This window comes from Somniosus microcephalus, chromosome 5, assembly GCF_052327205.1.
Source record: "Somniosus microcephalus isolate GS21.2 chromosome 5, FLI_Smic_1.0, whole genome shotgun sequence".
Classification (NCBI taxonomy): Eukaryota; Metazoa; Chordata; class Chondrichthyes; order Squaliformes; family Somniosidae; genus Somniosus; species Somniosus microcephalus.
In genome coordinates, this window is record NC_140991.1 from 256,960,522 (window position 1) to 256,983,977 (window position 23,456).

At 44.8% G+C, this 23,456-nt stretch overlaps 1 protein-coding gene across 2 annotated transcripts in view; it reads left to right on the top strand.

The window, feature by feature from the left end:
• The window catches only part of dtnbp1a (dystrobrevin binding protein 1a), a 345,343-nt gene that overhangs the window by 283,039 nt on the left and 38,848 nt on the right, over positions 1-23,456 (top strand). For both annotated transcript variants that reach the window (XM_085988856.1, XM_085988854.1), the window contains one exon: positions 19,299-19,454. In XM_085988856.1, coding sequence (XP_085844982.1) covers positions 19,299-19,454 — 156 coding nt within the window. The remainder of the gene's footprint in view (positions 1-19,298; positions 19,455-23,456) is intronic.

The following is a 23,456-nucleotide window of genomic DNA, read 5'->3' on the forward strand; positions in this document are numbered from 1 at the left end:
ATGCCTTCCTCCCAGGGGGTGAGCTGGGCTAATGAGGGCGGCCCTCCTCCTGTCCTGGCTCTCGCTCTCCTGTTGTGAGCTCTCTTTTACTACAATGAGGGAGACAAGTGGAGGTGGAGTGAGTGCAGAGATTGCATAGCATAGATACTTAGAAGGAGACAAAGATGGAGTGAGGTTGCAATACCAAGGGCCCCCCCTGTGTGTTGTCAGTTTTGTTCAAAGCATCAGAGTGAGAGGGAGTGTGAGGGCTGCATGGTGGCATAGTTCTGTGAATGTGAGCATAGAGAGAGAGGGAATGGGTAAGGGTGCATGGATGTGAGTGGCAAGTGGGATGTGCAGGAAGACATTGCTAAAGCTGAGTGCTGGTGAGGAAAGGCAATGGGGATCAGTTTGAGGGTGATGGAAACATCATACAGTACTTACTTTTCCAGTGCGAAGAAGGTCATGGAATCTTTTCCTGCACTGCAACCACGTTCTTCGTGTGAGCCCCAAGCAGTTGACTTGACTTGCCACCTGTAGCCACACAACCTTGGTCTGACTGGGAGGCCTCTTCCTCCCTGAAGAAGGGAACAGGACCTCCCTGTGGGCCCTAGCACCATCCAGTAATGCCTGCAGTGAAGCCTCATCAAATTTGGGGGCAGATCTGGCCCTCCCGCTGGCCGTTGCTCCTGTGCCATCTTAATGGTGAAGTTTGGGAGCCTGCAGAGGAAGCAAGGCTTGCTGTGGACCTTAAAAGCAGCAGCAATGATGATGTCACATTCTACGACTTTCTGACTGGAAATACTCCATTGCCAAGGCTTCCCACATGCTGGAAATCAATTGGCCAATTGAGTTAAAATGGCATCAATCTCCTAGACCCATTTAGAATCGTGTGGGAATCACTAAATTCGGGGAACCCGCTAATTCCCCGCACCTGAGATAAAATCGACCCCTCAGTGTCTGAGCTGGTAACTGCGAGTGTCGGTGTCTCTTCATCTTCACTGTCGCCTTCGTCTTCCTCTTCCTCCACTGACTGGAAAGGCTCCAGTTCTTGAGTATCTGAAATGAAAAAGGGACAAGGTTTGGATTGTGGTGAAGGGAGAGGGGAATGTAAGAAGTGTGTGCTTACACCATCTGCAGCTTCTAACTCAACAGATTGTGGGATGAGAGAAGGAGGATTAGGTATCCCTGCAGCCCTGCCAGTGGCCACGGCCTTAGTGATTCCCCTTCCCATGATGGCCAACACTGTCTCCTCCATGGGGGTTAAAATATGCAGGCGTGTTTGTCCTCTTTCAGTTCCTTGCTGCTGCCACCTGCTGTTATGTGCCATCTTCTCCTGCAAGAAAGAGAGAAGTGCGTCAGTGAGTGTCCTGCAATATGTTTGGGTGATGTGGCTGTCATGATTGAGTAGCTGCCAATGTGTGCGAGCTGTGAGATGTGGATTTGAGGCTTGCAACAGTGCTAAGTGTGTGAAGGTGAGGTAAAGCATATGAATGTTAGGTATGAGTACTGATTGATAGAGATTGTTGGCAGTTGGGTGATGGGGGAATAGAAAATTGAGCAGTGGATGAGGCTAGTGGTGCAGTTGGTAGGATATGCCATTTGAAGATGGACTCACTGACCTTGACCACTCACGTGAGGTCATTAAACTTCTTTTGACACTGCATCCATGTTCTTGGAGCAACACTCATGCATTGACCTCCGCCTCTATTTGTTCTCACTTCCTCCTGAGCATATTTCTGGAGGGCCTCCTGCCCCCGAGGTTACAGGATGTTTCTCATTTCCACCTCTTCCGCCAAGACCTGCAGTGCATTGTCTGAAAACCTTGGTGTCACCCTTTCGCATGTTCAGCCATTGCTCAAAGTATCACAGTCCAGATTGCATTTTCAAATAACACTCACCACTTCTTGCAGCCACAATGCACCTCCTCTTTAAGAGGTGCAGGCTGCCTTTAAGTAGCGATAGCCACTTGCGGAATGGAGCACCCTGCTAATTGTGCAACCAATGAACAGCGCAGGCAGAAATCCTGTAAAAGAGCAGGCAGCACTAATTTAACGTGCTGCCTGCAACGCAATGAACGGGCGCGGGTTAATCCCCACGCCCATTTTCCGGGTTAGCTAATTTCTCCCCAAGGTCTCCTCATCTCAACTCTGGTTCGTTTGCCCTGTTTTATTTGCAGATGGTTATTTGCAACTGTTCCCATGATATCTTGAATGAATTCTGTTGCATTTAGCAGTACATCCTGTTCTATTATTCTTCCTGGATACCAAGTTAACTTTTGAGATGGATTAATCGCTCTAATTTAATTTTATTACTTAATTTAATGTTCACAATAATTTGAAGTACAGAATCCCTTCAGTGACAGTGAGCTAATTATGTTAAATTAGGATGAGGCAGTTAAGCCCCTTTGAAATATAGACCATAATCTAAAAATCGAGAACAATGCTCAACCTAATTAACCCCGTCTAGCGAAAGCTGGTAAACCATTCTAAATTTTACTAATTACAACATTTGAGTTTACACATAGAGATTCTTATAAATCTTTGTCGTTTATATTTTGAATCTTTCATTAAATTTCAACCTGTACAGTACTTCACTGCAGATGGCAGAAGAGTGAGTTATGCAATGACTCAAATTTGTATCAATGGTTTTGGAAAACGGCTCCAAACTGGAGTTCTCTGAAACTCTTTTTATATTACTGAACCTCTTCCAGTGCAAGTGGCTCAGTAATTGATCCTGCTGTATTGTTACCAAACGTACCCTACTTGTACTGTAGGGCAGATTCAGGAACAATAGAGGAATCACTCTGCAGGATTTGCATAGTTGCTTAGAAGTTTTGAATAGGACTTGCCAGTTTAGCGGGACCTTCCCTATTGTTTGGTGAAGGCCCATACAGACGAGCAATGATAGCACATCAGTGGCTGTACACAGTGGCTGAGAGGTTAGTCGCCTGCACGCAGACCCAAAATGGCAGACCTGGTGGCACTTTCAGAACACCAGAGCGCTGGTTCATTTACGCACTCTTGCCATCAGACCCTGCAGCATAAAGGCGGCTTTAAAGGAACTGTAGAAACTGAACAAAAAGGAGAGACAGATAAATTAAAAGAACCAGGTAAAATTGAGTGAAAGAAGATTGTTGAAATGTTAGTAAAATGAGGATTAAATCAAAGATAATCAGAGGTATGGTGCTATTCATATGCTAATACTTTACTGGAGCTATTAATCAAGTGAATCACAATACTGCCAATATATAGGCTTAGCTTGAAGCGTGTTTGCATTTTACATTCAGGCGAGGCAGTTTAGTTAGCTGCTCAGTTATCCTAATTTAGAACTGGAATAAGTAAATGAGGTGGTTTCCACAGCAAATGAAACAAAAAAAGCTGCAATGTGTGGCTTGCTTTCTGGTCGCCATGCCGTCCTCGGCGGAAGTGCAAAACTGCCTCACTGTGTTCTATCTGTGGACTCAGCTGTGAGCTGTCAGATGACGATGGCTGCTTCCAGTGGCAATGTCCGTAGTGCCATCAGAGGTAGGACCACCTTATTTTGTCTTAAAGCTGTGCTACTGAAATCAGGCTGCTATATGTTATATTATGGTAGCATAAATGGCAGAGCACTGTGTCCTAGTCTGTGGTGTGTTTTTGGAGGGCACATGAAAATCTGTCTCCTTCCCATCAGAATTTTTCTCTTGCTCATTTGTCCATGCCATGCACCGTTTGCAGAGTTCAGGTCTGGTACTGTGCTCTCTGGCATCTTCAGTGCCATGTTTGGCCATTAAATAGTTGAAGGGACCCTGTCTGGTTTCATTGGGGGCTAAATTCGGTTGATTTGCACCCTAGTTGTCATCGCCGTGCGCAGCGCCCCGGCTGTAATATTGGGTGGCGCCCCCCGACTTAACCGCCAGACACAGTCTGCCGGGGTCAGAGGGGCCTACCTGCAGCCGGGGGAGGTGGCGGGCGGCCATTTTTGTTGCTGGTTGCCTGCCAGCACCTGCCACTGTTGCTGTCCCCGGCCCCCGTGGAGCCCTCCTCGAGTGCCGGGCTCGTTTGCCGGCACTCCCGATCCCTGGTGGCCCAGCTGGGCGCCGGGACGCGCTGCGCAAGGCCCCTCCCCTTTAATAAGGGGAGGAAGACCTGCAGTACCGCAGCGCAACGTGCTGCGATATTGGCTCGCAGCGCACCAAGAGGGACGCGGGGCACTTCCAGTAGCGCTCCTCCTCCCTATGTCTGCCGGGGTCAGGGAGGCCTACCTGCGGCCGGGGCGGCGCTAGTTAAAGGGGAGGTGGCGGGCAGCCATTTTTGTTGCTGGTCGCCTGCCAGCATCTGCCCCATTGCTGTTCCCGGCCCCGAAAGAGAGGAGAGGTGCTACCTGGGAAAATCGGCTGCGGGGACGCTAACTTTTTCGGGGCGCTAAAATTAGCGAAGGTAAGGGGCGCTACCCAATTTGTTACCTGATTGTCTGTGTCTTTTTTTCTCCTACCCCTTGATGCAAATTTTTTTAAATGTGCACGCATGCATGCTTTGAAATCATGAATGAGATTTTGGCAGTCTGGCTGGAATCCTGCTACCAGTATCGACAATGATGGCTTGCAAAAATCAACAAAGCATGGTTCTGAGTTCCACATTGGTTAAATCGTCCTGTTTAGTTTCACCAATAGTAAGTACCTTTCAACATGCTTGAAGCCACTTCTTGAATAATATTTTCTACGCATAATCAAGATACAGCAACTTCCATTATTAATCATTATCGGGATATAGACATCGCTGGCAAGGCTGGCATTTATTACCCATCCCTAGTTGTCCTTGAGAAGGTGAGTGAGCCTCCTTCTTGAACCACTGCAGTCCGTGTGATGAAGGTGGTTGCACAGTGTAGTTAGTTAGGGAGTTTCCAGGATTTTGTTTGACAATGAAGGAATGCTGAGATATGTCCATTCCAGGATGGTGGAGAGGTGGACTTGGAGGTGATAGTGTTCCCATGCACCTGCTCCCCTTGTCCTTCTAGGTGGTGGAGGTCATGAGTTTAGGAGTTTCTACCAGGGGAACCTTGGCAAGTTGCTACAGTGCATCCTGTAAATCTGCCTATAGCAAGTTGCTCTTTAGCATGCCTGTAGTCCTGTGTTGTGGCTTAACTAGGTTGACACTTAATTTTCAGGTATGCCTGGCACGCCTCCCGGTATGCTCTTCTACACTCCTCATTGAACTAGGGCTGGTTATCTGGCTTGATGGTGATAGAAGAGTGAGGGATATGCCAGGTCATGAGGTTGCAGCTTGTTGTGAAATACAATTCTGCTGCTGATGATGGCTCACAGTGCCTCATGGATGCCCAGTTTTGAACTGTTACATCTGTTCTTAATATGTTCCACTTAGCACGGTGATAATGCCACACGATACGATGGAGGGTGTCCTCAATGTGAAGATGGGACTTGGTCTCTACAAGGACTGTGCGCTGGTCACCCCTACCAATGCTGTCGTGGACATCTGCGCCAGATTGGTGAGGACAAGGTTAAATAGGTTATTCCCTCGTGTTGGTTCTTTCACCACCTGCTGCAAGCTCATTGTGGTAGCTATGTCCTTCAGAACTCGGCCAGCTTGGTCAGTGGTGGTACTACCAAGCCACTTTTGATGATGGACATTGAAACCCCCCCCCAACCCAGTGTGAATTCTGTGCCCTTACATCCTCCAAGTGGTGTTCAGCATGAAGGACTACTGATTCATCAGCAGTGGGAGGGTGGTTGGTGGTGATCAGCAGGAGGTTTCCTTGCCCAAGTTTGACCTGAAGCTATGAGACAACAACCACGGCTGTGTATCCACGGAGACTACTACAGCTTCACATTGTTTTCTAGTTTATATTGTGTTTTCTGGTTTGAGTACAAGACTAAATGTAAAATAGTATTCATTGACCAGAAAATGTTTTAAGTATACAATGAATAGAACTGAAATGACAGGATGGCTTAGAAAGGAATCTGGGAGCAATAGTAGAGTCAGCAGTTTCAATGTCTAGACAATATGATAATGTAATATTTTAAAAAGCTAAAAGAATACTGGGGCATATAGGCAGAATAATAAAGTACAAGTCTACAGAGGTTGTGCTAAGGCTTTACAATGCACTGGCCAGACCACACTGTGTAGGGTTCTGATTCCCACACCATACAATAGATGTGCAGACATCGAGAAAGGCAGAGATCAGAGCAAGATGACGATCCCAAGTGTGAAAGACTGGAAAAGCTCAATGTATGCAGTTTGGGAAGAAGACAGTTAGGGGACCCTTACTGAGGTTTGGAAATTGGTATAGATGAAATCTAGATAAATATAAAGATTAAAATACAGATAAAAGGTACTCCCACAATATTGCTTCAAAGTAAGCCAGGAAAGCAAGGCCAGAGGATGTACATTTTAAGACGTTATTGGGAAGAGTGGTGCGCGTTCCAGACGAGGTGATCAAAATAAAAACATTGGAATGTTCAAAAAGCAATTTACTATAATAGGAGGGTTAGAATGCTAGAGGGATGGGCTGAATGGACTATTCTCATCTTTGACTTTGCTTATGTAATGTACTTGTACCATTGAATAGGCAATCCAAATTATGCCATGTTTTAGTTCAGCCATTGATGAGAGATCTGTGTTTTGATGGTCTCGGGCTTCTCTTTGGTGAACATGTTTTCAATTTTGCCAATTTTGAGTGGCAGCATTGAAAGTGTTAGCAGCAAAGTCAAGGGGGGAGAAATTCAGTTGTCTGCGCCTCCCGTTAGCGCCTTAAGAGGGCACTAATGGGGCGCAAAGCAACTAGTGCCCGGGCGCGGTGGTGTTTGCGCCGCTCGCAAAATTAACTAGACATTTTGCGGCGGCGCTAAACACTACCGCCACAATCTCCTGCGCCGGCAGATCGTGACGTCAGTCGAGTGCACAGCGCCCCGGACTGGATATTGAGTGGCGCCCCCTGCCTTACCGCCTGCCGCTAGCAATGACAGGTTGAGGGGAGCGTTTTGCAGTCAGGAAGGGATCGGGGGAGCGCTATTTAAAGGCGACCACTTCCTGGTGACATTTTTGCACCACGCATTCAGAGAGAGAGAGAGAGACTTCTGGAGAGATTCAACGCTGTGTGAAGGAGTTTTGGGTACTGAGCAGCGCTTTGCAGGTTCATTTTGATTTGCCCTTCCTTGTATCGATTTAGAAGAGACTATGGGGGCTGCACTCTGAGCTCTTTCCCTGGTTCTCTCCATTGTTCTTTCCAGCAGATTTGATGTACAGGTTTCTCCAGGCCGAGATTCAAGGCTGCAATGAGCAGGATGTGGATGGAGAGCAAGATCAACCCTCCCCTTTAAGATAAAAACAAAAAAATGCAGGAGAAACTCAGCAGGTCAAGCAGCATCTGTGAAGAGAGAAACAGAGTTAACGTTTCAGGTCGATGACCATTCGTCAGAACTCCCCTTTAAGAATTGGACGGTGCCAGTGTGTCTGTGTTCCATTGCTGACTGACATCACATGAGCTTCGCCAGCGCTGTGAGTTAGCGCCTCGTTCCTTGGCCTTTGCGCCTTAAGACAGGTGTGAAGCGCCGGATTTAGCGCTCCAATCACCTCCAGGGGCGATAAAAGTCAAGTTTGCCATCGGAGGCGATAATTAGCGCCACGCGCTAAACTTTGCGCACGGCCGATAATGGCGCCCCAAACGGGACGATACTGAATTTTTCCCCCAAGCGCTTTTGTCTATTACATCACTCATAATGAGTTTGAATGTGGAACTCGCAACCACAAGGAGTAGTTGAGGCAAATAGCTTAGATGCATAGGAACAGGAGTAGGCCATTGAGCCCCTCGAGCCTGTAACGCCATTCAATGAGATATGGCTGATCTGCGACCTAACTCCACATACCCACCTTTGGCCCATATCCCTTAATACTTTAGTTAACAAAAAGCCATCAATCTCCAACTTAAAATTAACAGTTGATCTAGCATCAATTGCCGTTTGCAGAAGAGAGTTCCAAACTTCTACCTCCCTTTTGTGTGTAGATGTGTTTCCTAATTTCACTCTTGAAAGGTCTGGCTCTAATTTTTAAACTATGCCCCCTAGTCCTAGAATCCCCAACCAGCGGAAATAGTTTCTCTCTCTACCCTATCTGTTCCCCTTAATATCTTGAAAACTTCAATCAAATCATCCCTTAACCTTCTAAATTCTAGGGAATACAACCCTAATTTGTGTAATCTCTCCTCGTAACTTAACCCTTGAAGTCCGGGTATCATTCTGGTAAACCTACGCTGCACTCCTTCCAAGGCCAATAAAACCTTCCTTAAGGTGTGGTGCCCAGAACTGCGCACAGTAATCCAGGTGTGGTCTAACTAGGGTTTTGTATAGCTGCAGCACCCCCTTGTATTCTAGTCCTCTAGATATAAAGGCCAGCATTCCATTAGCCTTTTTAATTATTTTCTGTATCTGTTCATGACATTTTAATCTATTTACCTGGACCGCCAAGTCCCTTTGGACCTCCACTGTTTTTAGCTTTTCGCCATTTAGAAATTACCCTGTTCTATCCTTTTTAGGTCCAAAGTGGATGACCCCACATTTGCCTACATTGAAATCCATTTGCCACAGTTTTGCCCACTCGCTTAATCAGTCAATATCCCTTTGTAATTTTATGCTTTCATCTACACTGCCTATCATTGTATCATTGTATCATTGGCAAATTTGGATATATGACTTTCTGTTCCATCATCTAAGTAGTTAATAAATACTGTGAATAGTTGAGGCCCCAACACAGATCCCTGTGGGACACCACTAGTCACATCCTGCCAATTAGAGTACTTACCCATTATCACTACTGCCTGTCTCCTGTTGCTCAGCCAATTTCCTAACCAGGTCAATAATTTGCCCTCAATTCCATGGGCTTCTCCCTTAGTTAACAGTCTCTTATGTGGGACTTTATCAAATGCCTTAGATAGAGTCATCATAGTTATACAGCACAGAAAGAGGCCCTTCGGCCCATCGTGTCCGCGCCGGCCATCAAGCCCTGTCTATTCTAATCCCATTTTCCAACACTTGGTCCGTAGCCTTGTATGCCTTGGCATTTCAAGTGCTCATCTAAATGCTTCTTGAATGTTGTGAGAGTTCCTGCCTCTACCACCCTTTCAGGCAGTGAGTTCCAGATTCCAACCACCCTCTGGGTGAAAAAGTTTTTCCACAAATCCCCTCTAAACCTCCTGCCCCTTACCTTGAATCTATGCCCCCTTGTTATTGACCCTTCTACTAAGGGGAAAAGTTCCTTTCTATCTACCCTATCTATGCCCCTCATAATTCTGTACACCTCAATCAGGTCCCCCCTCAGCCTTCTCTGCTCTACTGAAAACAACCCCAGCCTGTCCAGTCTCTCTTCATAGCTGAAACGCTCCAGCCCAGGTAACATCCTGGTGAATCTCCTCTGCACCCTCTCCAATGCTTCTGGAAGTCCATATAAATAACATCCATAGACATTCCCCTGTCTACTACTTTAGTCACCTCCTCAAAAAATGGTTTGTCAGGCATGATCTACCTTTCACAAATCCATGATGGCTCTTTCTGATCAACTGAAAATTTTCGAGGTGTTCATTCACCCTAGCCTTAATTATAGACACTAGCAATTTCCCGACAACAGATGTTAAGCTAACTGGCCTATGATTTCCTAGTTTCCCCCTCTCACCATTCTTAAATAGGACTGATATGTGCAGTTTTCCAATTTAAAGGAACTGTTCCTGAATCGAGAGAACTTTGGAAGATTATAGTTAGGGCATCTGAAATGTGCTCACCTACTTCCTTTAAAACCCTGTGATGGAAACCATCTGGCCCTGGGGATTTGTCATTCTTTAGAGCCATTATTTTTTTCATTACTGTGATTTTACTTACGTTAATTTTGTTGAGCCCCTGTCCCTCATTTAATATTAGTTTCCTTGGGATTTCTGGCATGCTATCCTCTTCCTCTACTGTAAATACTGATGCAAAGTAATTATTCAACATGTCTGCCACTTCCTTAACATTGACAATATCCCTGCTTTCAGTTTTTAAGGGGCCAACATTGTTCCTGACTACCCTCTTTTTCCTAATATAATTGTAAAAATTCTTTGTGTTGATTTTTGATATCCCTTGCAAGTCTCTTTTCATACTCCCTTTTTGTAGCTCTTACTATGGGCCAGTAATCCCGGTCCCAACGCGTGAGTACGGATGGTGTACTCACGCTTGGGCCCGTTGGAAGTGCCGGATTTCAGCATGCACAGCGCATGCGCGGGAAACCGGCATTTCCTCCAAGGGGTTCAGAGGTGTAACGCGTGCGCGCAGGACTCTGCGCGCACACGTTGAACTTCCTTCTTTTTGACAGGTTTGCCCGTGTGCAAGGGCCTGAACATTTTAGACATATAAAAAGGAGGCGTAAGGACTTGATTCTTGAAGGTAAGTGGTCTATTATTTAAAGTTATAAAAAAATTTCCACAGCTTTATTGTTTTTAAGGACTTTACAGTAAGGTAAGTTTATTTTTAGACCCGATTTCTTTAAAAAAAAAAAAAAAAATTCAAAAATTTGATTAATTGTTTAAAATAGTTTTTTTTTAAGTTATTGGGATGTTTTTTAAAATTTTATTTAAAGTTAAACTAGTCTTTTGGGCGCCCGTACTTTTCATGAGTTTGACAGTTCTTACTATCAAACTCATGAATGAAGTTTCCCCTCCCCTGATTGGCTGCACAGTGCTCACCTGATCCCAGCCGGCACATCGCACTAACTGCGCCGCTGGATCAGGCAAGCACATCGCGTCGACATCTGAACCGGGCCAGTGACAGGAATTCCAAGCAGGCCCAGGCTTCAGATGTTGGCGCGCCGGGTGAGTGCACATCGGGGGCTTGCACGCGCGGCAAGCCCCCGATCCTAATTTCTGGCCCAATGTGTTTTGTAACCCTTTGCTGTTCTTTGTATCTTTCCCATTTGCCAGGATCTATGCTATTTTTTGCATTCTTGTATGCTTTTTCTTTTAGTTTTTTAGCCAATATGCACACAGCAAGCTCCCACAAACAGCAATGTAATAATGACCAGATAATCTGTTTTAGTGATGTTGACTGAGGGATAAATACTGGCCAGTACACACAGGATAACTCACCTGATCTTCTTAGAAATAGTGCCATGGGATCTTTTACGTCCACCTGAGAGCGCCTCGGTTTAACATCTCTTCCGAAAGACGGCACCTCTGTCAGAGCAGCACTCCCTCAACACTGCACTGGAGTGTCAGCCTAGATTTTTTTTGTTGTGACATCAGCAGGGATGACGATCAGGTTCTCCTATGTTTTCTGAAAAGTAGAAAGTGTCACACCTTTAGACAAAAGCATATAGGCAAAATCTAATTATTTATAAATAGAATAATGCACAAATGCAACAAAACACAAAGTTACTGAAAGTGCAATTTGCACAAATTGATGAGCAGCAGGTCTCTTGAATGGAACAGTTTTTTCTAGACCATCACAACGCAGTGCTATACATGGATGATGTAAATGACCAATCGAAAGTGTTCAAATCTCCTAAACTGAACTAAAGTTATTGAACGAAGTTTCCAGTATCAAATTCAGATCAAAAGTCTCTGGGTGCAGAACTGTCAATCAAGATTAAAGGCATATTGGAGTATACTATTTACATAGAATGACTGATGAGCATGTTCTCTGTGATGCTTTAGCCAAGTGCAGCTTAACAACCAAAACCAAGCCTCCGTATCCTAATTAATTTACAGATCAGGTAACCTGGTCTATGAGTTATAAATAACTAGGCTGTGTTCTACATTTTGAAATTTAATCAGGAAAGCAAGCTTCCTCTTTTAACATTAGTTATTTCAAATACTGTATGACTTTAAATACAGTATTTCTCTTTATCACAGGCATATCATCATTAAAGGGGGAAGGATACTGAAGCTTCTTACTCCTAGCAGAGTGCTAATATGTGTGCTTCAATAGAGAATCCTTAGTCCTTCATCTGTGGGAGATGAGTCTGTAGGGATTGTAAGGCCAGTTGTGGTTGCTTTGACATGACTAAAATGTGTGCAATGTACTGGTCTGCATATAGCATCTTCACAACTCATTTATCAGAGCAGGGTTTCTGTGGACTGTGGGGTTTGGTTCTAAAGCGCCACAATATTTAGCAATAATTTTGATTAAGGTAGAAAAAGTAGAATGGCAAAGATTACAGGTAGTGATCAAGTTGTGTGGGAAAGCAAGATGATCAGAGGAAGGGAAAGAATTCAGAGAGACCAACACTTACCAACTAAGCAGGTTAATTGCAAATGGTATTCAACATTAAAAAGTGTAAGGTAGCGCATATTTTCTCAATATTGTATTAAAATTGCAGCAGTTGTAAAAAATCATTTAGTAAATAAAACATAGCCTTAGAAAATAATTTTTCAAAAACTATTAATTGATGAATTCCCAGTTCACAATTTTCTTTAATCGCACATGCAATGTGCACGTGGCAGTAATATGACTTTAAATCCAGAATAATTACATCCTTTGGCTTCTGTTTCCTTCATTGCACATGTTCCTATTATCTGTTTTTTGTCATGTGGATGAATCATGTAGAAAAGTAATGAAAACCTGGTTGTGTATTAGTTGGAGATTCATTAATATGATTATGAAATAATTCTGAAAGATTTGGGGCTTCATAGATGGTGTTTTGAGTTCTAAAATTAGGATTGGGGTAAATAAAAACCTGACTTGTTCTAATTACATGGAATATATAATAATAGGCACTAGTGGCTTGGATTCTATCACAGCTTGAGGCACACTCTGACCTCCCATTATATAAATCTACTAGAGAATAGCTAATTTTTTTGTCAGATCTCGTGTCTGTCAGTGGTGACTGCTCAGCTTCGTCTTTGCTGACATTTCTGTTTTATGTATTGCTGCTGTTTTGTACTACTTCAATATTGTGTGTAATAGGGAAGAGGGTGCTGGTGTATTATCACCATCTATAAAAGCAGCGACTTACATTTATGTGGCATTCCTTGTACTATAAAGATGTCTGATGCTCAACGGTGTGATGAAGTAAAAAATTCAAGACTGAAACAAATAGTTTTTTGGACACTTAAGGGAATCAAGGGATGTAGGGATAGGGCGGGAAAGTGCAGTTGAGGTAGAAGATCAGCCATGATCTTATTGAATGGTGAAGCTGTATGGCATACTCCTGCTCCTATTTCTTATGTTCTTATAATATGGAGCCAAGGCTGGTAAATGGAGTTGAGGTAACGATCAGCCATGATATAATTGAATGCCGGAGCAGACTTGAGGGCCTCTGTTCCTGTTGGATTAAGTGGATGTCACTTGTCCATAATGACTTTGCAATTAAAATTATAGCACATTAAGGACTCTTTCATCAACAACAACTTGCATTTATAAAGCGTCTTTAACAAAGTAAAACGTGCCATGGCACTTCAGAGGAGCGTTATCAAATAAAATTTGGCACCGAGCCAAATAAGGAGATATTAGGACAGATGATCAAAAGCTTGGTCAAAGAGATAGATTTTGAGGAACGTCTTAAAGCAGAGTTTTGGATGAGCTCAAGTTGATGGAGGATGGACGATGGGAAGCCGGCCAGGAGAGCATTGGAATAGTCAAGTCTGGAGGTAACAAAGGAATGGAGGTGGGTTTCAGCAGCAGCTGAGAGGTGGGGCGGAGTCGGGTGATGCTACTGAGGTGGAAGTAGGTGGTCTTGGTGATGGAGAGGATATGTGGTCAGAAGCTCATCTCAGGGTCAAATATGATACCAAGGTTGCGAACAGTCTGGTTTAGCCTCAGACAGTAGCCAGGGAGAGGGATGGAGTCGGTGGCTAGGGAATGGAGTTTATGACGGGGACTGAAGAAAATGGCATCAGTCTTCCCAAAATCAACATTATAGATCACACAGTAGTGGAATGGAAGGCCCAGTTGAAAAGGCACAGTTTTGGGAGCAAAGAAGAGGGAAGGAATGAGGCGCCCAAGGGAGGGACAGGTCGAGCATCAACAACTAGTCTCCCTTCACGTCCTCTTCAGGCTCATCTTGTCCATGAGACCCGCGTCCTGCTCCCTGGACCCTATTCCCACCAAACTGCTGAGCACCCAATTTCTATTCTTGGCCCCCATGTTGGCTGATATTGTTAACAGTTTCCACTCCTCAGTTACTATCCCCCTTCTCTTCAAATCTGCTGTCATCACTCCTTCCTCAAAAACCCACCCTTGACCCCTCTGTCCTTGCAAACTACCGCCCCATATCCAACCTCCCTTTCCTCTCCAAATTCCTTGAACGTACTGTCGCCTCCCAAATTCGTGCCTATCTTTCCCGCAGCTCCATGTTTGAATCACTCCAATCAGGCTTCCACCCCTGCCACAGTACTGAAACGGCCCTTATCAAACTCACAAATGATATCCTGTGACTGTGACCATAGTAATCTATCCCTCCTTTTCCTTTTTGACCTGTCTGTAGTCTTTGACATGGTTGACCACACCATCCTCCTCCAACACCTCTCCTCCAATGTCCATCTGGGTGGGACAGCCCTTGCCTGGTTCCATTCTTAGCTATCCAGTCGTAGCCAGAATCACCGGCAATGGCTTCTTCCCGCTTCCATACTGTTACCTCGGGAGTCCCCCAAGAATCTATCCTTGGCCCCCTCCTATTTCTCATCTACATGCTGCCACTCTGTGACATCATGCGAAAACATGTCAGGTTTCACACATACGCAGATGACACCCAGCTCTACCTCGCTGCCACCTCTATCAACCCCTCCACTGTATCTGATTTGTCACACTGCTTGTCAGACATCCAGTACCGGATGAGCAGAAACTTCCTCCAATTGAATATTGGGAAGACTGAAGCCATTGTCTTCAGTCCCCGCTACAGACTCTCTCCCTCTCCATAACTGCTGTCTGAGGCTGAACCAGACTGTTTGCAGCCTTGGTGTTGTATTTGACTCCGAGATGAGCTTCGGACCACATATCCTCTCCATCACCAAGTCCACCTCTGTAACATCGCCCGACTCCGCCCCTGTCTCAGCTCATCTGCTGTTGAAATCCTCTTCCATGCCGTTGTTATCTGTAGACTCGACTATTCCAATGTTCTCCTGGCTGGTCTCCCATCTTCCACCGTACATAAACTTGAGCTCATCCAAAACATTGCCAGTGTCCTAACTCTCACCAAGTCCCATTCACCCATCACCCCTGTGCTCACTGCCCCGTGTCCTAACTCTCACCAAGTCCCATTCACCCATCACCCCTGTGCTCACTGCCCCGTGTCCTAACTCTCACCAAGTCCCATTCACCCATCACCCCTGTGCTCACTGCCCCGTGTCCTAACTCTCACCAAGTCCCATTCACCCATCACCCCTGTGCTCACTGCCCCGTGTCCTAACTCTCACCAAGTCCCATTCACCCATCACCCCTGTGCTCACTGCCCCGTGTCCTAACTCTCACCAAGTCCCATTCACCCATCACCCCTGTGCTTGCTGACCTACAATGGCTCCCGGTCCAGCAACGCCTCTAAGCTCTGGAATTCCCTCCCTAAACCTCGCCACCTCTCTACCTCTCTCTTCTTTTAAGACGCTCCTTAAAACCTACCTTTTTAACCACCAACAACAACAACTTGTATTTATATAGCGCCTTTAACATAGTAAAACGTCCCAAGGCGCTTCACAGGAGTATTATAAGACAAAAAATTTGACACTGAGCCACATAAGGAGAAATTAGGGCAGGTGACCAAAAGCTTGGTCAAAGAGGTAGGTTTTAAGGAGTGTCTTAAAGGAAGATAGAGAGACAGAGAGGTTTAGGCAGGGAATTCCAGAGCTGTCCTGATATCTCCTTATGTGGCTCAGTGTCCAATTTTGTTTGATAACTGTGAAGTGCCTTGGGACGTTTTACTCGTTAAAGGTGCTATATAAATGCAAGTTGTTTATTTATCAAGCCAGCGCCTATGCTTGACATCTAGTCCAATCTCAGCAAAAGTAAATGAGATGTAATATGAAAGGTATAAAGAGATAACATTATGGGCAGAGAGAAAATAGAGAATGTAAAGAGGTATGGTGGGGAAAAAGGTGACTAATGGGAAAATTAATGAATTAGTCAAAAGACGAAGCAGAGATAAAGATGTAGCCACAGATAAAGTGTGTGAGAGATAGTGATAAATGTACACTAAAAGAATGTAAGATGTACAAAAACACAGGGAAATGGAAAGAATTACAGAACAGACACAAATACAAGATCAATTATTTTCCACTCCATGAGTAATGCCGTAGGACAGAAACAACTGCAGAAGATTAGGAAGTTTAAAACCATGGTCATTATGAGACAAAAAACTGTTTTTAAATTTGTTTATGGGATGTGGGCGTCGCTGGCAAGGCCAGCATTTATTGGCCATCCCTAATTGCCCTTGAGAAGGTGGTGGTGAGCCGCCGCCTTGAACTGCTGCAGTCCATGTGGTGAAGGTACTCCCACAGTGCTGTTAGGGAGGGAGTTCCAGGATTTTGACCCAGCGACGATGAAGGATTGGTGATATACTTCTAAGTCAGGATGGTGTGTGACTTGGAGGAGAACCTGGAGGTGGTGGTGTTCCCATGCGCCTGCTGCCCTTGTCCTTCTAGAAGTCGTGGGTTTGGGAGGTGCTGCCGAAGAAGCCTTGGCGAGTTGCTGCAGTGCATCTTGTAGATGGTACACACTGCAGCCATGGTACGCTGGTGATGGAGAGAGTGAATATTTAAGATGGTAGATTGGGGTGCAAATCAAGCGGGCTGCTTTGTCCTGGATGGTGTCAAGCTTCTTGAGTGTTGTTGGAGCTGCACTTATCCAGGCAAGTGGAGAGTATTCCATCACACTCCTTACTTGTGCCTTGTAGATGGTGGAAAGGCTTTGGGAAGTCAGGAGGTGAGACAATCGCCACAGAATACCTAGCCTGCTCTTGTTGTCACAGTATTTATGTGGCTGGCCCAGTTAAGTTTCTGGTCAAAGGTGACCCCCAGGATGTTGATGGTGGGGGATTCGGTGATGGTAATGCCTTTGAATGTCAAGTGGCGGTGGTTAGACTCTCGCTTGTTGGAGATAGTCATTGCCTGGCACTTCTGTGGTGCGAATATTACCTGCCACTTATCAGCCCAAGCCTGAACGTTGTCCAGGTCTTGTTACATGTGGGCATGGACTGCTTTATTATCTGAGGAGTTGTGAATGGCGCTGAACACTGTGCAGTCATCAGCTAACTTCCCCATTTCTGACCTTATGTTGGAGGGAAGGTCATTGATGAAGCAGCTGAAGATGGTTGGGTCTAGGATACCGTCCTGAGGAACTCCTGCAGCAATGTCCTGGGGCTGTGATGATTGACCTTCACCCACCACAACCATCTTCCTTTGTGCTAGGTATGACCAGCCAGTGGAGAGTTTTCCCTCCGATTCCCATTGACTTCAGTTTTACTAGGGCTCCTTGATGCCACACTCGGTCAAATGCTGCCTTGATGTCAAGGGCAGTCACATTCGCCTCACCTCTGGAATTCAGCTTCTTTGTCCATGTTTGGGCCAAGGCTGTAGTGAGGTTGGGACCCGAGTGGTCTTGGCGGAACCCAAACTGGGCATCAGTGAGCAGGCTATTGGTCAGTAAGTGCTGCTTGATAGCACTGTTGATGACACCTTCCATCACTTTGCTGATGATTGAGAGTAGACTGATGGGCCGGTAATTGGCTGGGTTGGATTTGTCCTGCTTTTTGTGGACAGGACATACCAGGGCAGTTTTCCACATTGTTGGATAGATGCGAGTGTTGTAGCTGTACTGGAACAGCTTGGCTAGAGGCGCGGCTAGTTCTGGAACACAAGTCTTTAGCACGATAGCCAGGATGTTATCGTGGCCCATGGCCTTTGCTGTATCCAATGCGCTCAGCCATTTCTTGATATCACGTGGAATGAATCGAATTAGCTGAAGATTGGCTTCTGTGGTTGTGGGGACTTCAGAAGTAGGCCGATATGGATGATCCACTTGGCACTTCTGGCTGAAGATGGTTGCAAACGCTTCAGCCTTGTCTTTTGCACTCACGTGCTGGGCTCCACCATCATTGAGGATGGGGATATTCATGGAGCCTCCTCCTCCCGTTAGTTGTTTAATTTACCTAGTGTTTTACCCACAGGGACTGAACAGCTATGCCAAGATTGTGACTACTTTTTTTCTCTCAAAACACTAGGTAAATACAGTTGTTTTTTGTCTCCTGATGACCATGGTTTTAAACTTCCTAATCTCCTGCAGTTGTTTGTTATTTGCAAAAACTGGTTATTAATTACAGATGATCTTCTCTTCTTCTTAGGCAGTCCCTCGGAACCGAGGATGACTTGCTTCCACATTAAAAATGAGCTCGCATGTGACTGATTAGTCCAATGCGGGACCGACAGTCTCTGTCACAGGTGGGGCAGACAGTGGTTGAAGGGGCGGGTGGGTGGGGTGCTTGGGTTGATGTACGCTCCTTGCGCTGCCTGCGCTTGGCTTCCGCTTGCTCCCGGCAAAGAGACTCGAGGTGTTCGGCTCAGATGATGATATCACAGTCGCATTCCTTAATTATAGTTATATTTACAGCTATATATACAGAACCAAAGTAGCAACATAACATCCTTTTTTAGAAACTCAGAAACTATCTTTTTACAATTAAGCAAATGAAGTGTTATGGAGTCTGTTACTTTAAATTCATTTGAATTGGGAAGGAGTTCATTCAACTCTCCAGAGAGCAGATTAATTCTTCTGCATGTGAATAGTAAATTGGACAAAATGATGCTATGCTCCCAGGAGCCTGTACTGTTGCAACTTGTCTTTTAATTAAGAAGCATTGACTCTGTAAAAGCACAATCAGACAATGATGTTCTGCTATTGTTTTCATTTTGATGCAAACGGTTTCAGATGTTCATCAACACAAAAACAGTAGTATAATTTGAGTCTCCGTCAAACTCCTAAACTCACTCAAGCCGTGTGATGTGAAACCACCTCTTGTAGATAGTGTTGGGGACACTTGAGCTTCACACAAAATGGATCACTGGCTCCCTTGTGAGAGTAAAAATTAGTTCTGTGGGTGCACAATGCTCCTCTGATGCTGAACTTAATGCAAAGTGGAGTTGGCAGTGTAACTTGATCTGTCCACTGCAGAATTCAGCATAAGTCTGAGAGCAATTTGCTTTTTCAATTTTTGCTAGTTTCTTCTTCAAACCAATGAGTTATAAAAGGTTTAAACTCCTGTTTTATGTAGTTTTCTTGCACCTACAGGTTGCTGGTGCTGATATGAATAGAGCCCTGTAACTTGGAGCCACATTCTGTTTCTCATGGTTCGTATCAAAGATCTTTCTTTCTGTTCCAGCTGAGTTGGATGGAGAACATGCCCAGAAGGTTCGAGATATGGAGAACACACAGCAGCTGAAGCTAAAAGAGCGGCAGAAATTTTTTGAAGAAGCCTTTCAGCAGGATCTGGAGCAGTACCTGTCGACAGGATACTTGCAGATAGCACAGAGACGAGGCAAGGTTTTATATTATTTCACTATTGTATCTTTATCCAACTTTTATCAAACTTTCCTACAAAGCAAAAGTGTTTGCTATTTTGTGGTGTAACTTTAGAAGCTCCTTTGCCTCTTAATACTTCTGGTACACATAGTCGATGTAGCTCTTGAATTTTTCATTTTTAACCAATATTTATTCAGCAATTTCATGTATTAGTATCTGCAGGTGATGTTGGAAATTTATTTTAGTTTAATAAGCCCATATGGGAAAACTCCAGCAACCTGGTGTGTGGGTGTGTGTGTGTGTTTGGGGCTGGAATGAAGTAGAGAGTTTGTAAATTGACCTGAGGGATTACTCATGTCTGTGTTAGTTAGGGGAAGGATTGTGTGTATTTAGTTCTATTTTGAATACCTTAGACAGTATGTATACAGGATAAATGCGATAGAACACAGAACAGGGAAACAAAATATAAAAATGGTGAAACTCGCAGGTCAGATAGCTGCTGCGTTCCATATGTTGTCTTCTATTATTACCTTTAACTCATCCATAACTGTTAGGAGATTTGGGAGTCAGTTTAATAGTCTTCACAGTATTTGAAATAGGAACAAGATTAGGCCATTCATCGTCTGAAGCATCTTCCACCATTCAGTTAGATCATGGCTGATCTGTACCTCCAACTCCATTTAACTGCCGTTGATCCATATTCCTTGATACCCTGACTTGATAAGAATCTGTCGATCTCAGTCTTGACAATTACAATTCATCCAGCATCCACAGTTTTTTGGGGAGAGAATTCCACTACACTTGTGTGGAAAAAATATTTCATGGTTTCAGTCCTGAATGACCTAGCTCTAATTTTAAAACTGTGCTCCCTTGTTCTGGATCCACTTCCCCCCCCCCCCCCCCCCTGCCCAACAGAGTAACTGGCTTCTCTATATCTTCTTCAGTTTAATCCTTTTATAATTTTAAAGACCTCAATTAGATCACCTCAACCTTCTAAATTCAAGGAAATACAAGCCAAATTTATGCAACCTGTCATTATAATTTAACCCTTTGGTATTGCAGCCCCCTTGAGAGAGAGGCCATTCTATTAGCCTTTTTGATTTATTTTTGTACCTGTGCACTAGCTCTTAGTGATTTGTGTACTTGAACACCCAAATCCCTTCGTTCTTCTATCGTTCCTGATCTCCCCAGTGAGAAAACATTCCGATTTGCCTTTCTTGGATCCAAAGTGATAACCTCACACTTCCCCACATTGAACTCCATCTGCCATATTTTTCCCCCCTCTGCATCTGTCTATATCCCTTTGTAACTTCCTGCTCCCATCTACACAATTTACTGTACCTCCTAACTTACTGTCATCTGCAAACCTGTATATACAACTCCCTCTCCCGTCATCCAAGTCAGTGATATTTATGATGAAAAACTGAGGCCCCAGTACCGCCTTGGGAACACCATTTGTCACATCCCACAAATCTGTGTACATTCCTTTTATCCCTACTCTTGCTTCTAGAATGATCTTTGCACTCTTGCTTTTCCTGCCCCTTCCAATTAAAAGGTTGCTTGGATTAACAGTAAAATGGAATTCAGTTTTCTCAAAAGGAAAGCCTCAACATGTTTGCATCCCTTCCACCAATTCTATCTTGCTTTTGGAGGTGGCAGAGACCGGCTGAAAAGTTGGACAGCATAAGAACATAAGAAATAGGGGCAGGTGTAGGCCATTCGGCCCCTCGAGCCTGCTCCACCATTCAATGAGATCATGGCTGATCTTCTGCCTCAATTCCATTCACCGGCCCTATCGCCATATCCCTTGATGCCTTTACTAGTCAGAAATCTGTCGACTTCTGTTTTGAATATACCCAATGACTGAACCTCCACAGCCCTCTGGGGTACAGAATTCCAAAGATTCACCACCCTCTGTGTGAAGAAATTTCTTCTCATCTCAGTCCTGAATGGCCTACCCTTTATCCTGAGACTGTGGCCTCTGGTTCTAGACTCCCCAGCCAATGGAAACATTCTCCCAGCATCCACCCTATCAAGCCCTGTAATAATTGTGTATGCTTCAATGAGATCCCCTCTCATTCTTCTGAATTCAAGAGACTACAGGCCTAGTTTACTCAATCTCTTCTCATACGACAGTCCCGCCATCCCAGGAATCAATCTCGTGAACCTTCGTTGCACTCCCTCTATGGCAAGTATATCCTTCCTTAGGTAAGGAGACCAAAATTGTACACAGTACTCCAGGTGTGGTCTCACCAAGGCCCTATATAATTGGAGTAAGACTTCTTTAATCCTGTACTCAAATCCTCTTGTAATGAAGGCCAGCACGCCATTTGCCTTCCCAATGGCCTGCTGCACCTGCACATTCACTTTCAGTGACTCATGTACAAGGACACCAGGTCCCTTTGAGCATCTGCATTCCCCAATCTTTCACCATTTAGGAAATACTCTGCCTTTCTGTTTTTTCTACCAAAGTGGATAACTTCACATTTATCCACATTATATTCCATCTGCCATGTTCTCGCCCACTCACTGAGCCTGTCGAGATCCCCTTGAAGCCTCTTCACATCCTCTTCACAGCTGACACTGACACTGCCACCTAGCTTTGTATCATCAGCAAATTTGGAAGTGTTACATTTAGTCCCCTCATCCAAATCATTGATATAGATTGTGAATAGCTGGGGCCCAAGCACTGATCATCCTGAAAAAGACCCGTTTATCCCTACTCTTTGTTTTCTATCTGTTAACTAATTCTCAATCCATACTAGTATATTACCCCCTAATTCCATGTGCCCTAATTTTGTTCACCAACCTCTTGTGTGGGACCTTATCGAAGGCCTTCTGAAAATCCAAATACACCACATCTACCGGTTCCCGTTTGTTTACTTCACTACAGGAAACTTTGTGATATCCGGTACCGACGGGACCGAGCTGTTGCCGTCCCATCAAAACTGCCGGACAAACCAGCGCTAATGTTAAAATATACGGAAGCTTTTGAGCTCCGTATCTAGCAAAACAGTCGGCCGTAGCTTGCAAGCGTCTCTGTAGCTAAGCAACAGCTTTAGCTAGACCTTGCAGAGCCTGACTAGTGAAAAAAAAAAGCAACGAAAAGAAAAAAAACTTACTGAACCAACTCCTGAATTTTGCCGGTGGCTCGAGCATTCCGGACAGTTAACCTCCGGATAAACCAAAGTTTCCTGTAGTTACATCCTCAAAGAACTCCAGTAGGTTTGTCAAACAGGATTTCCCTTTCATAAATCCATGTTGACTCTGCCCAACCTTACTATTAGTTTCTAAGTGCCCAGTTATTGCATCCTTTATAATAGATTCCAGCATTTCCCCAACAACTTTGCTGTTTTTTTTAACTAAAAGGAGGCCGGTGACTGCTCAGTTGGGTAACAGTGCTACCTGACTGCAGGTTTGGGGGAAAAATTGCATGTTGCAGATCACCTCTCACCTATTTAAGGTTGAGATAAACCAAGAAAACTTGGAAAGAAGACAAATACTGGAAAATATGGATACCTGGACAGACACTCAAAAAATGGGCTTTTAATGCCCAGTTAAACTTTTAAAAAAAAGTGTCTACTTGAAAATGGTTGGTGCCAACCACTGTTCCCCCTCAGCTGAACGGGTGCTTGATCGTGCAGTTACCTTGAGGCTGCCACACACCAGGCGTTGCAGGCTGTGCAGTCCCGCTGGAGCGGGTTCCAGCTCGCAGACGCCCTTTTCAATCGCGTCCCACGTGCAAGTTCTTTAGGCCCACAGGAGCGGGCTTTGACGCCTGCGCACTGGACCCATTTTGGCGGCTGCCCACTGGAACCCATTACAGACCTGGCCCTGAGGTACTGGATATGACTCCAGACCCCATGAAGTCTCATGGCTTCACGTCAAGCATGGGCAAGGAAACCTCCAGGTGATTACCACCTACTGCCCTCCCTCAGCTGATGAATCATGTTGAACACCACTTGGAAGAAGCACCGAGAGTAGCAAGGGCACAGAATGTACTCTAGGTGGAGGACAT